The sequence below is a fragment of the Nerophis ophidion genome, linkage group LG10, assembly GCF_033978795.1.
Source record: "Nerophis ophidion isolate RoL-2023_Sa linkage group LG10, RoL_Noph_v1.0, whole genome shotgun sequence".
In the NCBI taxonomy this organism is placed as follows: domain Eukaryota; kingdom Metazoa; phylum Chordata; class Actinopteri; order Syngnathiformes; family Syngnathidae; genus Nerophis; species Nerophis ophidion.
Window position 1 is genome coordinate 37,474,773 of NC_084620.1, and position 17,645 is coordinate 37,492,417.

Consider the following 17,645-nt stretch of genomic DNA (forward strand, 5'->3'; position numbering starts at 1 on the left):
CCTAGTGTGTGTGTGACAATCATGGGTACTTTAACTTTGAAGCTTTAAGGGGGCTCGGCCCCTTTGTGTACACTTTGGAATGTACTGTATGTCTCTAGATATAAATATTGCTAAACCATGTCAATAGGGTACCAGCTTTCAAGGTGTTAATGTTCACTGTTATTTTTCTTTAGTTTTATTTCGTAAAAAGATGTAAAGATATTACAGATTGTAAAGCTTTAAATATAAATGAATAAGTCTGTTAAAAATATTGGGAGTGCCATTAGTGAGAGGATTAATACTGCCACTATCGCACAAAGAGCTGTCTGTAATGTGCATGCCAATAAAATGTCAAAACATTAACTTCTGTATGGTGAGATCATAAATATGTAACCTTCTATCTTTCCAGGAAACGGCGGTCAGGATACTATCACTTTTAACTGTTCTTGTCCTCCACATGAATCATCATGCAAAGGGGGAATCTGTTACTGACCCTTCCAAATCATCTCTTCCAAAATGTTTTGTAAAATAAAGCTGTATTTTTTCATATAAAAAAGAACCAACAGTATTAAACATATGCTGCTATGTACTTGTACGATGTGTAAAAATGATGTGTTTGTCTGGTGTATGTATAAACTATTTTTTTTTTTTTTTTTATTAAAAGCATACAATGCCATTGATTACTTGCTTTTGACACAGCTGTCTATTAATGTGCATTAGGACAAAATAGGTACCCAGGGCTTTAAAGTTATGCTTTATTAAATCCACCTTGTTGGAAAGAATAATGCGGAAAAGTGTCCATGCACTGAATTATGTTACATGGAATAAAATGTTGTCTTTACGGAATAGACGACCTGGTCATTGTACATATGTGGATGTTGTTCTTGGCGACTACAGAGGACAAAAAACAAGGCGGTTTCTAAGAAATAACTTTTTCAGTTTTTTTCTTCTAAGTTCTATACTTTGACAGACATTCTAAAAGTTTGTCTTTGTTTGCGCCAGAAAATTCAGACACCTGTAAGAATGAAAAAATATAGATAAATAACTACAACAGCTGTTGACAAGAACATTGCACACAAAGTGTCAACTTACCAATTCTCCATTCTTGTAAAAGTGGAATGTGGGCATGCAGCTGATTTTGAGGTTAAGGCTCACATCCTGAAAAAGTACAAATGGACATCAGAGAAGCTACAAACTTAAAATGGTGAGCTACTATTTTTCCCGAGCCTGACATTCTGGTAGTATGTTGAGGTTTAAAAAGTGGACTGACATTTAAGCTAAAGTACCAACTTAAAGATAGACACCTACCTCGCAATCGTCCACGTCAACTTTGAGAAAAATCACATTCTTGTTTGCAGGGTTTTGCGATTCACTCTGTGAGACAATCCATCCGTGAGCAAAGAATCCCACACAGATAATGTTTAAAAAGGCGTATTCTTCCGCTTACCTCAAAAACCGGCCCCATCATTTTGCAGGGTCCGCACCATGTGGCGGTGAAGTCCACTGCCACCAGTTTGTCTCCAGCCCCCTTCAGAATTTGTCGGAAATCATCCTAGCAACAAGAGAAGAGGCTTATTGCAAAAAAACAAAAACAAAACACCTTGATTTTCCTTTCAGGTAGCTTGATGCAAAAGAATATCCCGTTTATAAAGTCACTAACTTCGTTAATGACTTAACACTAACTTCACTGTGTTGTACGCAAAGTGCCATTTTTCCTACTCGTAACGGGTAGGAAAAATGGCACTAGTGATGGGATCGGCAGTTCTTTTGACTGTACTGAATCACTAGAATCAGTTCCTTAAATTGATTCGTTCAAAAAATGTGTTCACCGAATCCCCAGCCCCATACCCCCCCAAAAAAGGTGTGCAGGTCGGTGAATCATGAGTCAGTCAGTAACAGCTTCCCCAGCGGCAGAGCTCGGTGTGTGTCAGTTCGCGAACGACACAAGCCCTCAGCACTCAAGAACGACTCGCACAGTGACTGAACAAGATCTTTAATGTAACGTCCTCCTCCGCGACACAGTCAGTTCTCTGTGTCAGTAGGTTCGCGAGTCCTGAGAGCGAGAGCGTTGTCGTTCACTGAGTGATTCATGTCGTTAATCCGAGGTGAACGAATCGTTCGCTCAGTCCCTCCCACCTCATGGCTGCTTCGAGGGGTCAGTGAGTCACAGAATGCGCCAGTCCCACTCAACTGAACTGAGAAAGGAACGAATCAGTTCATGAAGTGATTCGGTTCAGTAAGTACACTAAAAAGATCCGTTCGTTCGAACGAATCGTTCGCGAATCGACACAACACGAGTAACTCGTTCCATTTACATTTAACGCAGCACCAAACACTGCGTTGTAGAGTGAGGAGTATTACAGAAACTAAACGTCATTTATTCGAGGAAACCTAACAAAAAGTATACAATATTGTAGAACTTAATATTTAGCTACGAATAGTATAAAAGTATAAAACTTAAAATCTCAAGAGTTTAAACGAAACAAACACATAGCCTCCTCGTGGCTTTTCATTGATTCACGTTTAACTTATTTTGATATTATTACTAAATAAATATAAACATTTTAAATAGCACTTTAGGCTACCTGACGTGGTAAAAAGTTAGCCATGTTTTTGGTTACACAGAGTTAGGGAGCATTAGCAAATAGCACCGACACTACCGAGTGCCGCCTGCCCGGGCGAGGCCTGCCCTGCTCGGGTATTCACCCCCTCTGAGACGGTGCTAGCAAACACGATGCTGATATTTTATTTGAAATTTGTGTGAACATACTGCAGACTATTTGGGTTGAATTCAGATAAAGATAAAAGTTATTACAACACATATGTGCTCCATAACGTTGTAAATATTAACGTGGGGGGGGGGGGTGCCTATGCAGCTTCTAAACGGTAAGATTTTTTTTTATTAACGCTTCTGAAAGTTGTAGCGAAGAGGTGGAAAAAAACAACTTACCAAATCTTTAACTTCGCGAACCATGGTGACTGTTGTTGCAATGCGCCTCCAATGTGAAAGTGACACTGAACGGAAGAGGAAGAATGGTTTCTTTTGACGCCTTGTGTACACTGTCCAGCGTCAAGAGCAAGGAAAGCTACAGGCGGAAGCCAATTGGTAACTTCAATAAATAAAAGCCCAACTTATTATTGTTAATACATGTTCGTTTTATTTTGGCATTTGACCAGCTTGCATTCCTGTTCCGCTTTAGACCAAACACTTCTTTTTTCACGCACGTTTTTATTTTGGCATGTCAAACACTGTCATTGAAGGGTGCATATGGTCATTGTTTTTAAAGTACTACACGTATTTCTTAACTCACTATTTCGTGCCAGAAAAAAAATAGTTTTAGTTCAAGTCAGAATGACTTGACAAATTCTGGAAAATGAGTAAGAACGCGCCCCTATTGTGATGTGTTTGTTCTGATTGGGGCATTCACGATCGGTCCACGCATGCGCGAAGGCTACGTCTCTTCCTGGACTTGCAGTTTTTTTGCGACAGTGCTTCGGTTGCGTCATCCATCCATCCATCTATTTAATACTGCTTGTCCCTTTTTGGGTGTTCTGTGATATTTTAATATTTTATTAATCCATTCATAAATTTATTAATGTGACTTAACAAACAGTAGACTTTAAAATTCACATTATTGTGAATTGATGTAAATCAAGTATCAAAAAAAGATTTATTACTTCGCCATTTAAGGCTACTGAGCAAAGATATGTACTGTTTCAAAGTAAATACGGTATTATTAAGCAAAGTTTGGTTTGTATGTAATCTTGTATATGACATTGTTATTCAAATAAATATTACACAAAACGAAAACCATGGTAACAGTAACGGAGCGTGCCAACATTTTGTTTTTAACTTGTATTTATAAATGTCAACATTTACAATCAAACAGACGAGAAACAATAATCAAAATAAGTACAAAAACAGTACAAACAGTACAAAATAAAACAGCGCCAGGGGGTTGTAAATTCAATGTAACAAAAATAGAATACAAAAAATATACATATATAATAAACAAAGTGAAAACACATAGGCTCACTCAATTTCAGTTAATAACATAAATTTGGAACACAGCATCATCGTTTTCACAGCTTTTTTGTTGTTAGAGGTAGAGAATGTTTTAATGTAGCGCGCCAACATTATTACCATAAAACAAGTTGATAGAAGTGACTTCGTAATCGCACATGCATGGACCGTATAGCCACATGCATTTCTTAATTTTTTTTGCCATTCATTTAAATCTTTTGCCACTTTTAAAATATTTTAATATTGGCATTTCTTTTCCTCAAATTTGCCTAAAATTGCCATTTTTCACTAAAATGCTAGAGGTTACCAAGTTTCAGAAAATTACAAAAATGAGACTTTAGTGGCACGTTTGAAAGAGAAGGCCTTTTTAACACCGATTTGGTAGGTTTTAACTGAGATTTATATTCAAGGCTGATGTTCTCACCTTCAGCAGCTCTCCCAGCACTGCGGCCTCTCAATGCTAGTCCTAATTAACTAGAAATTTGAAATTAAAATCAGCTCCACTGTTTCCTCTGCTGACCCTTCTGTCTCATCTTCAGCATCTGTTTTCTCAATTTGTATCGCTCGTACATCTCCATCCTCACTGTCCTCTATCTCTTCTAAACGCTCTTGATCTTACAGTGTTGTCAACTCCTCAGTAAGGAAAGTAGTTATTGGCTGTCATAAAAGTTGCGAGATGACATTGTTGCCTAATTTGCATAATTGATTACAGTGGACGCGGTTGAAGAGAGAAATTAGTGCAAAAAAGGGCAAGATGTAAAAAGTGAGTTAAAAATGAAAATTGTGATTACAATTGTAAATTAATTTTCTTCTGTAAATGTTAGGTTAGTTGTCTGTGTTGGCCCTGCGATGAGGTGGCGACTTGTCCAGGGTGTACACCGCCTTCCACCCGAATGCAGCTGAGATATGTTCCAGCACCCCCGAACGGGACAAGCGGTAGAAAATGGATGGATGGATGTATTTGTCTTTGTTCTACATCGTAAAATGTTATCAAATATGGTCAAAAGACTGAAAGGTTGAGATATTCACAAACAAACCGAATCTATTGATTGGCTTATTAACATGAACAAATGGCTTGTGTTTATTTGAAGCGCGACAGTGATTAAAAATGTACATCTCACACTGTAAACCCAGACAGGAACAGCGGGACTTTGGCACAGAGTGGGTGTGCGTCTTCTGTCCGCTCTGACTGGAATGGACTTTACTGTCATTGCTCTTAAAAGTACAACAAAATGTGTTTCCAGTACGAGCTGTCTAAGAGCAGACATTCAGGTGTCAGGGAGGAAAGGCTCAATTGCCGCTTGTACGTTAAGGACATTAGAGTGATACGTGCTTCCATGTCTCCAAAACATCAAAAACAAAAGTAGTTGCTTCTGAGAAAGAAAGTCACAAAGAGGAGTTGGAAAGGTACTAGATTGAGCGAGAACGTTGCAAAGTTTGACAACACTGCACTGAGGTGTGTGTGTGTGGAAAAAAAGAGACGCAGAAACATTTATGGATTGGTTGTTTTGGTCAGTTAATCAGTTACTCAGCTCTGCTAAAACCATATACATACACTAAACTTTTTTAGATTTTTGTGTTGTAGGTGACCAAGCAAATTAGTTAGTGTTAAATCTAATACTTTATTATTAATGGAATCATTTAATAATAATAATATTCTAACCGCAGGTCACAAATGGCCCTGGGCTGCACTTTGGATACTATAAACAATGCGATCATTTCTGTTAAAATATCATCTGGCTTTCATTCTAAAATTGTTATACAAACCATGCAGGACACGTCAAATATTTCTGTTCCCTGCAAAGGTGTCTTTCTATGGTAACAAGAGTGTGTCAATATTAATAATGTTGGATAATGGTGTGCATGTAAAAAAGTTTTTTTCTTTTGATGTACTGACCTGTAAATGGTAAATGGGTTATACTTTCTACCTTCAAGGTACTCAAAGCGCTTAGACACTATTTCCACATTCACCCATTCATACACACTGATGGCGGGAACTGCCATGCAAGGCCCTAACCACGAACCATCAGGAGCAAGGGCGAAGTGTCTTGCTCAAGGACACAACGGACGTGACGAGGTTGGTAGAAGGTGGGAATAGAGTCAGGAACCCTCAGGTTGCTGGCACGGCCACTCTCCCAACTGGGCCACGCAATAATGTACTAGCTATCTAAATACACTGAAAATGTGTGTTGTTTGTGCTTTGGCGTCATCTTTTAGGCAAATGTTCACTGGAGATGCTGCAGTGCCCTTCTGTTTAGACTGAGATTTGAACCCGAAGTTATAGTGCTGTTCCGTCTTCCAGGCGTCAATAGAGTTTCTACTTGTATGAATTCGTCATTCATCACTCTGAGCAACGTATGTAAGTTTTAGAATATAACTAAAACAATGTATACTAACTAAACCAGTGGTTCTCAACCTTTTTTCAGTGATGTACCCCCTGTGAACATTTTTTTAATTCAAGTACCCCCTAATCAGAGCAAACCATTTTTGGTTGAAAAAAAGAGATAAAGAAGTAAAATACAGCCCTATGTCATCAGTTTCTGATTTATTACATTTTATAACAGTGCAAAATATTGCTCATTTGTAGTGGTCTTTCTTGAACTATTTGGAAAAAAAGATATTAAAATAACAAGTGATTCAATTATAAAGATTTCTACACATAGAAGTAATCATCAACTTAAAGTACCCTCTTTGGGTATTGTAATACAGATCCATTTGGATTCATGAACTTAATTCTAAACATTCATTCATAAAAAAATACATTTTTGAATTGTTGATATTTTTAGAATATTTTTCAAAAATCTCACGTACCCCTTGGCATACCTTCAAGTACCCCAAGGGTACTCGTACCCCCATTTGAGAACCACTGAACTAAACCGTCCCATGTGTTATGTCCGAAGGAGTGTTTTCTTGCATATCTGTACATGCTATCATAACGTAATAAAGCTAGCGTCGTTAGCATTTGCTAATACGCTAACATGTTTACAAGTGTCTGTGTTATTAACTTACAATTGCATTCTTTTTGTATTGTTTCAGTTCAAACAAATCCTTAGTAAATTCCTCAGGAGGTCACCATGGAGTTATTGAGTCTGTTGATTGGAGATCAAGCAGATCCAACCTGCTGATTAGAGAGCTAGCTTACGCTGCTAGTGCGTCCATGACGATGACTTCTGTTTTGTTTGATCAGCCGTTTTACTGCGGTGTTACAGACACCGTTTGTAAACCAATAAGTTATTTACAAATATATTTCCATGTACTGTAAATGACTCATTTCGCAATGAAAAAGGAGGATTACCTCCAAATTCCTCAGGACAACCAAAATCATCAGCTCGGAGGTAAATGATTAAAATCTCCCAAATAGAGAACTATGTTTCAAGCTGAAGTAGTTTAAAAATTGGAGAATTGTGAGCTTTTGTTTTAAAATTACACGTCAATGTTGCTGCCAATTATTGATCTATTTGTGGGCCTAATAAGAAAATACTCCTTTAAAAAAACAACAACAGTAGTTTCAGCCTTTCTTCGCAAGAGCCCAAGATAGGCCTCGGGGATTGCCTTATGTCTCACAGCTGTCTTAGTCACTTGAAGTGAGGGGAAAAAAATATGAGTCATTTTATTGAAGTAATTTTATTGGAAATTTAAAATATACTGTATAGATTGATTTTGATACTTTAAATTAATAGTTTCCACAGCACAACATGTGTGGAGCAGATTGTGCTGCTCCACTCAGCTGTAATCGGGCACAATAGCAGCTAAACTGCATCTCTTGTAACTATAGCGACGATGCTCTCATCTCCGCAGCTCAGTGAAATTCAAATCAGTCTCAAATTACAGGCTTGAAAATTTCCAGATCAAACAAGCTCGGCCATGCAAAGGTTTGTTTTATATTCATATTAAAAAAAGGCCAATAGAAATGGAAGACGATAAAAAGCATATGATAACATTATGTTGGTTAGTAGTCCTTCATACAATGATTAATACTGTTCATCTTTATGGTTCTTGTGTTCCGCATTAGACTTCCACAATCGTCTTGCCGGTGTTTTCTCCTTGCAGCATCCCCATAAAAGCGGCCGGCATGTTTTCAAAGCCCTTTGTGATGTGCTCCCGATTCTGCAGTTTGCCCTGTAAAGAGGATCAAGGTAGAACTGAATCAAAATATCTAACTTGAAAAATACACAGACATATGGACACAATGCTGTTTTCCCCCTCAACATGCGGACAAACCTGTTTCAGCCATCCCATCAGCCTCCTGAGGGATTCCGGGTTCTTTTTTTCCCATCTGCTCTGCATGAAACCCTCCATCTTGAGCTGCTTGACAATCATGGTCATGTGTGGAAATGGTCCTGGCAAGACAGACAAACATCATTAAGCGGTAAAGCTTTTGATTTAATTCACATCGTTTAGTCCTACTAATTTCGACGGTTCCTGAACTCACCATAGTGTGGACAGTGACGCAACAGTTTGTTTACATGTAAAATCTTCCACTCCTTTGTTTCATTTTGTCCACCAAAAGTTTCATGCAGGTGCACTTTGTTGATGTTATTGACCAGTTGGCAAGCTAATCAGGCTATTTAGGCTAGCTGTATGTACATATTGCATCATTATGCCTCATTTTGAGGTATATTTGAGCTAATTTAATTTCCTTTACTTTCATCCTCTTTGTATATAATTTAGTGTTGCATGTCTCATGACACATTATCTTTAGGTAATAATGGCTGCATTCAGATAGTTGTTTGTGTGCCATGTTGTTCTAGACCACAGCAAACGTTACCCAGCTTGCCAAAGATTGTAATACATCTATTAAAAGAAGACAGCCTGCCGTTTCATTTAACATGGACACACACATCTTTACCTTTGAAAGTAATTTCCAGGAGTTATCTCACCTTCTGAGTAGCCTCTGATATAGTAATGGTTTCTAATGTTGTAAAAATGTGCAGAAAAAATAATACATTTCTGTCAACGAAGATTTGCTTCAGCCGGCGACACATAGTCATTTTAATAGTAGGCCATTAAAGCTAATATAGACACTTAGGTCATGTGTTGTCTTCATGATATGACTGTTGTAAGGCTTTCATTTTTTGCGGCTCCCGACGGATTTGTTTTTTGTGTATTCTGTCCAATACGGCTCTTTCAACGTTTTGGGTTGCAGACCCACCCGTAAGACTGTACAAACAGAATCAGATTATTATATCCAAATGATGGGGGCAGGACATTAGAATATTTTGCTTCTTTCTGGCACCCACCATATTCTGTTTTGTATTTACTTTGTTAAAATTATGTAGCGGTTGTTGTGATGGAAATAAAGTGTAATGTGTTGAAGTGCATGTCTCCTTCGGTGTTAGCAGTAAAATGCCGCCCTCTACTGGAAAAAGTGGGATAATATGTAAAGGTGTCGCCTCAGATTGTCAAGAGCAGTGTTTTTTTCAACCTTTTTGAGACAAGGCACATTTTTTTCATTGAAAAAAATCCAGGGTTGTGTGCCAAACTTGTCACTTATTAGCAATCCAAGCTTAATAAATCATATCAAATCAAGTTTATTTATAAAGCACATTTAAATTTTACCACAGGGTAGCCAAAGTGCTGTACAATGTGCAGGTTAAAAGATAACACAAGAAAAAACGAGCAAACACAGCATAACACAAACAGAGCACAATAAAAAATAATGATAAAATAAAATAATACAACAAAAAAAGTGTATGGTCTTTTTCTGCCTTTTATTCTTGCTCTTACTTTTTCCACTTCCAGGTGTCCAATACACAACACGTGTCATCATATCCTGTGTCCCCCGCCCTTAAGTCATACTTGCCAACCCTCCCAAATTTTCCGGGAGACTCCCGAATTTCAGTGCCTCTCCCGAAAATCTCCCGAGACAATCATTCCGCCAAATTTCTCCCGATTTCCAGCCAGACCTGAGTGAGAACAGCCTGTCTTCATGTCCGCTTGTCCTCCATATAAACAGCGTGTCGGCCCACTCACGTTATAACATCTATGGCTTTTGGAACTCAGTACGCAACTGCACACACACAACAAGAAGGAGACAATAATACAGTGGGGCAAAAAAGTATTTAGTCAGCCACCGATTGTGCAAGTTCTCCCACTTAAAATGAAGACAGAGGTCTGTAATTTTCATCATAGGTACACTTCAACTGTGAGAGACAGAATGTGGAAAAAAAATTCAGGAATTCACATTGTAGGAATTTTATAGAATTTATTTGTAAATTATGGTGGAAAATAAGTATTTGGTCAACCATTCAAAGCTCTCACTGATGGAAGGAGGTTTTGGCTCAAAATCTTACGCTACATGGCCCCATTCATTCTTATCTTAACACGGATCAATCGTCCTGTCCCCTTAGCAGAAAAACACCCCCAACGCATGATGTTTCCACCCCAATGCTTCACAGTAGGTTTGGTGTTCTTGGGATGCAACTCAGTATTCTTCTTCCTCCAAACACGATGAGTTGAGTTTATACCAAAATGGATACATGGATGATACAGCAGAGGATTGGGAGAATGTCATATGTTCAGATGAAACCAAAATAGAACTTTTTGGTATAAACTCAATTTGTCGTGTTTGGAGGAAGAAGTATACTGAGTTGCATCCCAAGAACACCATACCTACTGTGAAGTATGGGGGTGGAAACATCATGCTTTGGGGCTGTTTTTCTGCTAAGGGGACAGGACGATTGATCCGTGTTAAGGAAAGAATGAATGGGGCCATGTATCGTGAGATTTTGAGCCAAAACCTCCTTCCATCAGTGAGAGCTTTGAATGGTTGACCAAATACTTATTTTCCACCATAATTTACAAATAAATTCTTCAAAATTCCTACAATGTGAATTCCTGGATTTTTTTTTCCCATTCTGTGTCTCACAGTTGAAGTGTACCTATGATGAAAATTACAGACCTCTGTCATCATTTTAAGTGGGAGAACTTGCACAATCAGTGGCTGACTAAATACTTTTTTGCCCCACTGTATATGTCTCAGGGCTTCACGGTGGCAGAGGGGTTAGTGCGTCTGCTTCACAATACGAAGGTCCTGCAGTCCTGGGTTCAAAACCAGGCTCGGGATCTTTCTGTGTGGAGTTTGCATGTTCTCCCCGTGAATGCGTGGGTTCCCTCCGGGTACTCCGGCTTCCTCCCACTTCCAAAGACATGCACCTGGGGATAGGTTGATTGGCAACACTAAAATTGGCCTTAGTGTGTGAATGTGAGTGTGAATGTTGTCTGTCTATCTGTGTTGGCCCTGCGATGAGGTGGCGACTTGTCCAGGGTGTACCCCGCCTTCCGCCAGATTGTAGCTGAGATAGGCGCCAGCGCCCCCCGACACCCCGAAAGGGAATAAGCGGTAGAAAATGGATGGATGGATGTATATGTCTCCGTTATCCATAGGTTTATTTATAACCCATAAAGTAGGCAGGCGCGGAGCTATTTCTCAGCGTGTGTTTATTCCAGCCGGCACGCTCTTCTTTGTTCTTCTGCTGCGTCTGTGTTATGTCTTTGGACATTACTAGTAGTGATGTCCAAAAACATTACACAGACGCAGCAGAGGAACAAAGAAGAGACAGTCATGGCGATGACGAGTAAGAAGAAGAAGTACGCTTGCAAGTTCCAAAATGATTGGAAACAAGAATTTCAGTTCATCCAGAAGAGATCGAAAGGGAAGGGGTATGCTAGGGATAGATAGCAAATTCCAGACTCTGGTGCATTTGATGAAGGCACTTTTGTGCGTGCCACACAGCATGCTTAGAAAGATAGTGTCAGAGAATAGAATGGACAATTCAACCCTAGACTCACTCCTTTCCCGCAAATTAAATTTCACAGATGCTGCCCATACCTATGCTCCTTCAAAGGCTGTGCTACTGGCTGCAAAGCATCGCACTTTCAAATACAACAATGAGTGTTGCCGTGTTATGTGTGTGTACATGTGTAAATAAATGACCACTCAAATTCAAGTATTTCTGTTATTTATTTATATATATATATAAATATATATATATAAGAATACTTGAATTTCAGTGAATTCTAGCTATAAATATACTCCTTCCCCTTCGGCCCCCCCACCCCACACCCAAACCCCAATCTCCCAAATTCGAAGGTCTCAAGGTTGGCAAGTATGCCTTAAATTCCCCTTACAATGATTCCGGTATTGTCCTGTGACCCGAGTAACCAATACACGGGAGACACCACCAGCAGAAAATGTTTAAAAAAAAAACTCAATAGCCTATATGGACAATATAAAGTCATTCTCATAAAATACCTGACACAATTGTTCAATATGACTTCAAACCATAACCATCATTATTTCTCTTGTTTCAAAGTAGGCTAACAAAGCAACCTACTGGTACAGAAGAGCATTACATGGTTACTCTGATGATCTCCAGACAGCACAGACACTCTACAACGGCACATTGCAAATTATAATTATTGCTTTGCAAAACATATTTTTACGACCAATTAGGTGAAATTGCAAAATTTCCCACGGCACACCAAACAATATCTCACGGTAAACTAGTGTGCCGCAGCACAGTGGTTGAAAAACACTAGTCAAGAGTGTTCAGTACATACCAGTCTGAGGATCAGTGTCATTGTACGTAGATATACTTCCACACACAGCAATCCTCCCAAAAGGTTTCATCTGGGCTATGGCCACACTTGAGAAGGGGCCTCCCACCTTAAGTGAACACCCAAAATGAGAATCAGAGTGGGTAAACAATGTGTTTTAAGCTTACGTTTTCAAAGAAGCAGTCGTATCCGTCGGGAGCGGCCTTCCTCAGAGCCTCCTCCAAGGAGCCCACAGTTTTGTAGTTGATGGTCTCGTTGAAGCCCAGTTCTTTGAGGAAAGCCACCTTGGCGTCGGACCCGGCCGAGCCCACCACTTTGCAGCCCTTAATCTTGGCAATCTGCCCCACCACTGAGCCCACCGCCCCTGCCGCTGCGTTCACCAGCAAGGTTTCGCCCGCCTTCAGTTCAAGGACTTCTTCCAGTCCATACAGAGCCGTCAATCTGGAGAGATCAGGTTGGAACAACATGATTATGGGATGCCTTCTGGAAATGCTTTATCATCATTACCCGGGCATGCCGATGATGCCCAGAGCCAAGGACAGTGAGACATCCTTAGGCCAGTCAGGCATGACGGGGACGAGGTCGGAGCAATCAGAGATTGTGTGGCTTCGCCATCCACTACGACCAACCACATGCATCCCGACAGGAAACACGGCATTTTTGCTTTGGACCACTCTACAGACAAAAAAAAAAAAAACCCCTGCAGTATAAGAAGTTCTCTGGAAAAATCCCCTGAATGACAAATCAAAAACATTCCAGCTGCAGCCCGATGAGTCAGCCACCAGCATTTGGACAGTTTGTTTCCTGGGTAAACAAACTGCTGTTGAAAACTTTTGCAAGCTGCGCTCTCCTCTTTGTGTGTTCCTTACTTGGCCACTTGAGTTCCGATCATCACATCTCCTTCTTTCATGCGGACACGGCTGAACGGCCTAAGGAATCAAACATGTCAGTACGCTTGCAGAATCAGAATCAGACATACTTTATTAATCCCCGAGGGGAATAATAAAGTATGTCTGATTCTGATTAATCTGGACACACCTCATGTAAGGGTCAACGCTGAGAAACAATGCTTCCAATAGCACCTCTGAAACACAGAATATTTCACTATGGTTTAATATTACAGTTGTGAGACTTAAAAATATGGCAACAATAATAAATAACACCTCCATCTTTCGGCTCGGGGAGATCTACTACTTTGAGTTGGAAGTTGCTTTCCTTGGGGAAGCCCTCAAAATGTTTGGTCAGTATCCACGTCTTGGCTTGAACCATGATTCCACCTGTGGGTCAGCAAAAACGTGGATGACACAAATATTGTATATGTAAACATATACATACAGTGGGGCAAAAAAGTATTTAGTCATCCACCGAATGTGCAAGTTCTCCCACTTAAAATGATGAAAGAGGTCTGTAATTTTCATCATAGGTACACTTCAACTGTGAGAGACAGAATGTGAAAAACATATCCAGGAATTCACATTGTAGGAATTTTAAAGAATTTATTTGTAAATTATGGTGGAAAATAAGTATTTGGTCAACCATTCAAGGCTCTTACTGATGGAAGGAGGTTTTGGCTCAAAATCTCACGATACATGGCCCCATTCATTCTGTCCTTAACACGGATCAATCGTCCTGTCCCCTTAACAGAAAAACACCCCCAAAGCATGATGTTTACACCCCCCATGCTTCACAGTAGGTTTGGTGTTCTTGATATGCAACTCAGTAATCTTCTTCCTCCAAACACGACGAGTTGGGTTTATACCTAATTGTTCTATTTTGGTTTCATCTGACCACATGACATTCTCCCAATCCTCTGCTGTATCATCCATGTATCCATTTTGGTATAAACTCAACTTGTCGTATTTGGAGGAAGAAGAATACGGAGTTGCATCCCAAGAACACCCTACCTACTGTGAAGCATGGGGGTGGAAACATCATGCTTTGGGGCTGTTTTTCTGCTAAGGGGACAGGACGATTGATCCGTGTTAAGGAAAGAATTAATGGGGCCATGTATCGTGAGATTTTGAGCCAAAACCTCCTTCCATCAGTGAGAGCTTTGAATGGTTGACCAAATACTTATTTTCACTATAATTTACAAATAAATTCTTTAAAATTCCTACAATGTCAATTCCTGGATTTTTTTTCACATTCTGTCTCTCACAGTTGAAATGTACCTATGATGAAAATTACAGACCTCTGTCATCATTTTAAGTGGGAGAACTTGCACAATTGGTGGCTGACTGAATACTTTTTTGCCCCACTGTATATACATTAGGAAATGTTTTTAGTTTTTTTTTTTCAAACGTTTTTTTTTTGTCAGTTTTTTTATTACGAATATATACACATATAATAAAGTAAATATAAATTATGATTTTTTTTTTTTACACAGATCATAACATGTGGAAATGCATTTTAATCCAAAACCAAAAAGGTGTGTAACTCAACCCCTAGTCTTACTCCATGAGTGTGGCATACTGATAATTACGCTACTACGTTGCCATGTTGGCGCAAATCCTGAATCGGAATGCATGTTTTCATCTTGCACAAACACGCCTGCCTGCGTTCACGTTATGTGTAAAATGTAGCCCACCACATATGATCGTGAAATCGTGTTTTTGTTACTCGTTTATTAAAAAAAAAAAAAAAAAGACAATCCAGCGAGTGCATTGGAAATCCTGACAATACAATATTAGTATGAGAGCGACATGGGGCATCCTAAATAGCATCATTAAAAATGGTGCTAAGAAAGATTACCCCCAGTACTTTCTAGATGGGAATACTAGAAATGACCATATGAATCAAATAGTTGAACGTTTTAATGATTACTTTGTTAATGTCGGAAAAAATCTGGAACAAAGAATTCCAAAAGCAGATGGGTCAGTTGAGAACTTGAGTGAGCTCATAGACAGAAATCCCAATTCCATGTTTCTTAAGAAGGTGACAAAAGAAGTAAACAAAATTGTAAAAAATTGTAAATCTAAGACCTCAACTGACTGTCATGGAATACATATGGTAACAATAAAAAAAACGTTATACAAGACATTTCAGAACCTCTTACATATATTAGTAACGTATCATTTTTAACCGGCAAATTCCCTGACAAAATGACAATTGCAAAAGTTGTACCAATTCATAAGAAGGGAGACACACACCAGTTCACTAACTACAGACCAGTTTCATTACTTCCACAATTCTCCAAAATCATAGAAAAACTATTCAATAGTAGGTTAGATACATTTATCAATAAAAGTGGGACGCTCGTGGAGAACCAATTTGGATTTAGAGCAAATATCTCAACTTCAATAGCATTAATCAAAATAACAGAGGAAATTACCAATGCAATAGGCAGTAAAGAATGTGCAGCCGCAGTATTCATGGATTTAACAAAATCATTTGACACAATTAATCATGATATTTTAATTCAAAAACTAGAACGATATGGCATCAGAGGTTTGGTCTTGAGCTGGATAAGAAGCTATTTAACCAACAGGAAGCAATATGTGAAGATGGGTGAAAATATGTCAACACGATTGGATATATCTTGTGGTGTACCCCAGGGATCAATACTGGGACCAAGATTGTTCAATCTTTATATAAACGATATTTGCAAAGTTACAAAAGACTTGAAGTTAGTTTTATTTGCAGACGATACAACTGCTTTCTGTTCAGGAGAGAACACACAGAAGATAATACAAATAATAACGGAAGAAATGAACAAATTAAAAAAATGGTTTGATAAAAACAGGCTATCCTTGAATCTCAGTAAAACTAAAATAATGCTATTTGGTCACAGTAAAAAAGAGCATCAGACATGAATACAAATAGATGGAATAAATATCAAAAGAGTAAAAGAAAACAGATTTTTGGGAGTATTAATAGATGATAAAATGAACTGGAAATCTCATATACAAAACATACAAAATAAGGTGGCAAAAAATATTTCAATAATGAATAAAGCAAAATACGTCCTGGGACAAAAATCACTTTATATTCTCTACTGCTCGCTAGTGTTACCATATCTGAGTCATTGTGCAGAAATATGGGGAAACAACTACAAATGTGCGCTACATTCGTTAACTGTGTTACAAAAAAGATCGATTAGAATAATACACAATGTTGGATATAGAGAACATGCAAACCCTTTATTTATTGAGTCAAAAATATTAAAGCTCGATGACTTAATAAAATTGCAAACAGCAAAATTGATGTACAAAGTAAATTATAACCTGCTACCAAAGAATGTACGACAATTCTTCTCAACGAAAGAGGAGAAATATAACCTTAGAGGAAAATCTAACTTAAAACATTTGTATGCCCGTACAACACTTAAAACCTTTAGCATATCAGTATGTGGAATTAAAAGATGGAATGGATTAAGTAAAACAGTTAAACATTGTACTGATATGATACAGTTTAAGAGGATGTTCAAATTAATAGTGCTTACAAAGTACATAGAAGAAGTATTATGAGAAACACTTTAACACTTATTGAAAATAAGATATTCTTCATCTTAGTATGTTAGTAATGACTGAAATAATTAAGTACATGTTACAAAACTGCTGTGTTACTCATTTTGATATTTTGCTGTAAAGAAGGTCAGTGAATCAATGTCTTTATTTGTGGGCGCTCTGAAGTGGAAAAGGGTAGGATTAAATAAGCTTTGCTTCTTCCTACTCCTTTTCGGACATGATGTATTGTGTATTACGAAATGATGAAATTACCTGATGTATAATGTTGTATGTTTGTAATGTTCGAAATAAACTAAGAAAATAAAGAAAAACAACGTGTATCATACACAAACGTAGACATAAAAAACAGTTCACATATTACCATTCTGCTTTTTTTCTTAGGATATTTCGGTTTTCTTACCAGTTGGAGGTCTCCACAGAGGATGGCGGCAGTTGAGAACTTAACGAGAAACTTCTTCTTCTTCTTCTCCTTCTTTTGTTTTTATGGCGGTTGGCAAGCAACCTTCTGGTGTGCATTACCGCCACCTACTGTAATGGAGTGTGGACCGAGGTGGATCCCTACTCTATATTCTTTTATTTAACCCAGTGTTTTTTAAATATGTGTATATTGCTTTTTA

General features: G+C 38.5%; 3 protein-coding genes across 5 annotated transcripts in view; 1 reads left to right on the plus strand and 2 right to left on the minus strand.

Moving 5' to 3' along the window:
• svep1 (sushi, von Willebrand factor type A, EGF and pentraxin domain containing 1) overlaps nucleotides 1–655 on the plus strand; it is a 167,977-nt gene extending 167,322 nt beyond the window's left edge. For both annotated transcript variants that reach the window (XM_061913624.1, XM_061913625.1), the window contains one exon: nucleotides 389–655. In XM_061913624.1, coding sequence (XP_061769608.1) covers nucleotides 389–419 — 31 coding nt within the window. In that variant the 3' untranslated portion in view covers nucleotides 420–655. The remainder of the gene's footprint in view (nucleotides 1–388) is intronic.
• A 65-nt stretch (nucleotides 656–720) lies between these two features.
• txn (thioredoxin) lies at nucleotides 721–3,096 on the minus strand. The gene is made up of 5 exons (XM_061913626.1): nucleotides 2,930–3,096; nucleotides 1,427–1,531; nucleotides 1,288–1,353; nucleotides 1,072–1,137; nucleotides 721–994 (listed from the first exon to the last, which is right to left on the minus strand). The coding sequence occupies exons 1-5, from the start codon at nucleotides 2,951–2,953 to the stop codon at nucleotides 929–931; spliced, it is 327 nt and encodes a 108-aa protein (XP_061769610.1). The 5' UTR covers nucleotides 2,954–3,096; the 3' UTR covers nucleotides 721–928.
• Nucleotides 3,097–7,611: 4,515 nt separating this feature from the next.
• On the minus strand, nucleotides 7,612–17,576 carry LOC133560756 (prostaglandin reductase 1-like). Of its 2 annotated transcripts, none has more exons than XM_061913630.1 (9): nucleotides 17,429–17,576; nucleotides 13,726–13,839; nucleotides 13,601–13,646; nucleotides 13,432–13,491; nucleotides 13,070–13,366; nucleotides 12,730–13,003; nucleotides 12,566–12,671; nucleotides 8,225–8,343; nucleotides 7,612–8,122 (listed from the first exon to the last, which is right to left on the minus strand). In XM_061913630.1, exons 2-9 carry the CDS (start codon nucleotides 13,829–13,831, stop codon nucleotides 8,012–8,014), a joined length of 1,119 nt encoding a protein of 372 aa, XP_061769614.1. In that variant the 5' UTR covers nucleotides 13,832–13,839; nucleotides 17,429–17,576; the 3' UTR covers nucleotides 7,612–8,011. The 2 variants fall into 2 exon arrangements, with proteins under 2 accessions (XP_061769614.1, XP_061769615.1); XM_061913631.1 differs by having other exon boundaries at nucleotides 13,070–13,237; nucleotides 17,429–17,574.
• Nucleotides 17,577–17,645: the final 69 nt, after the last annotated feature.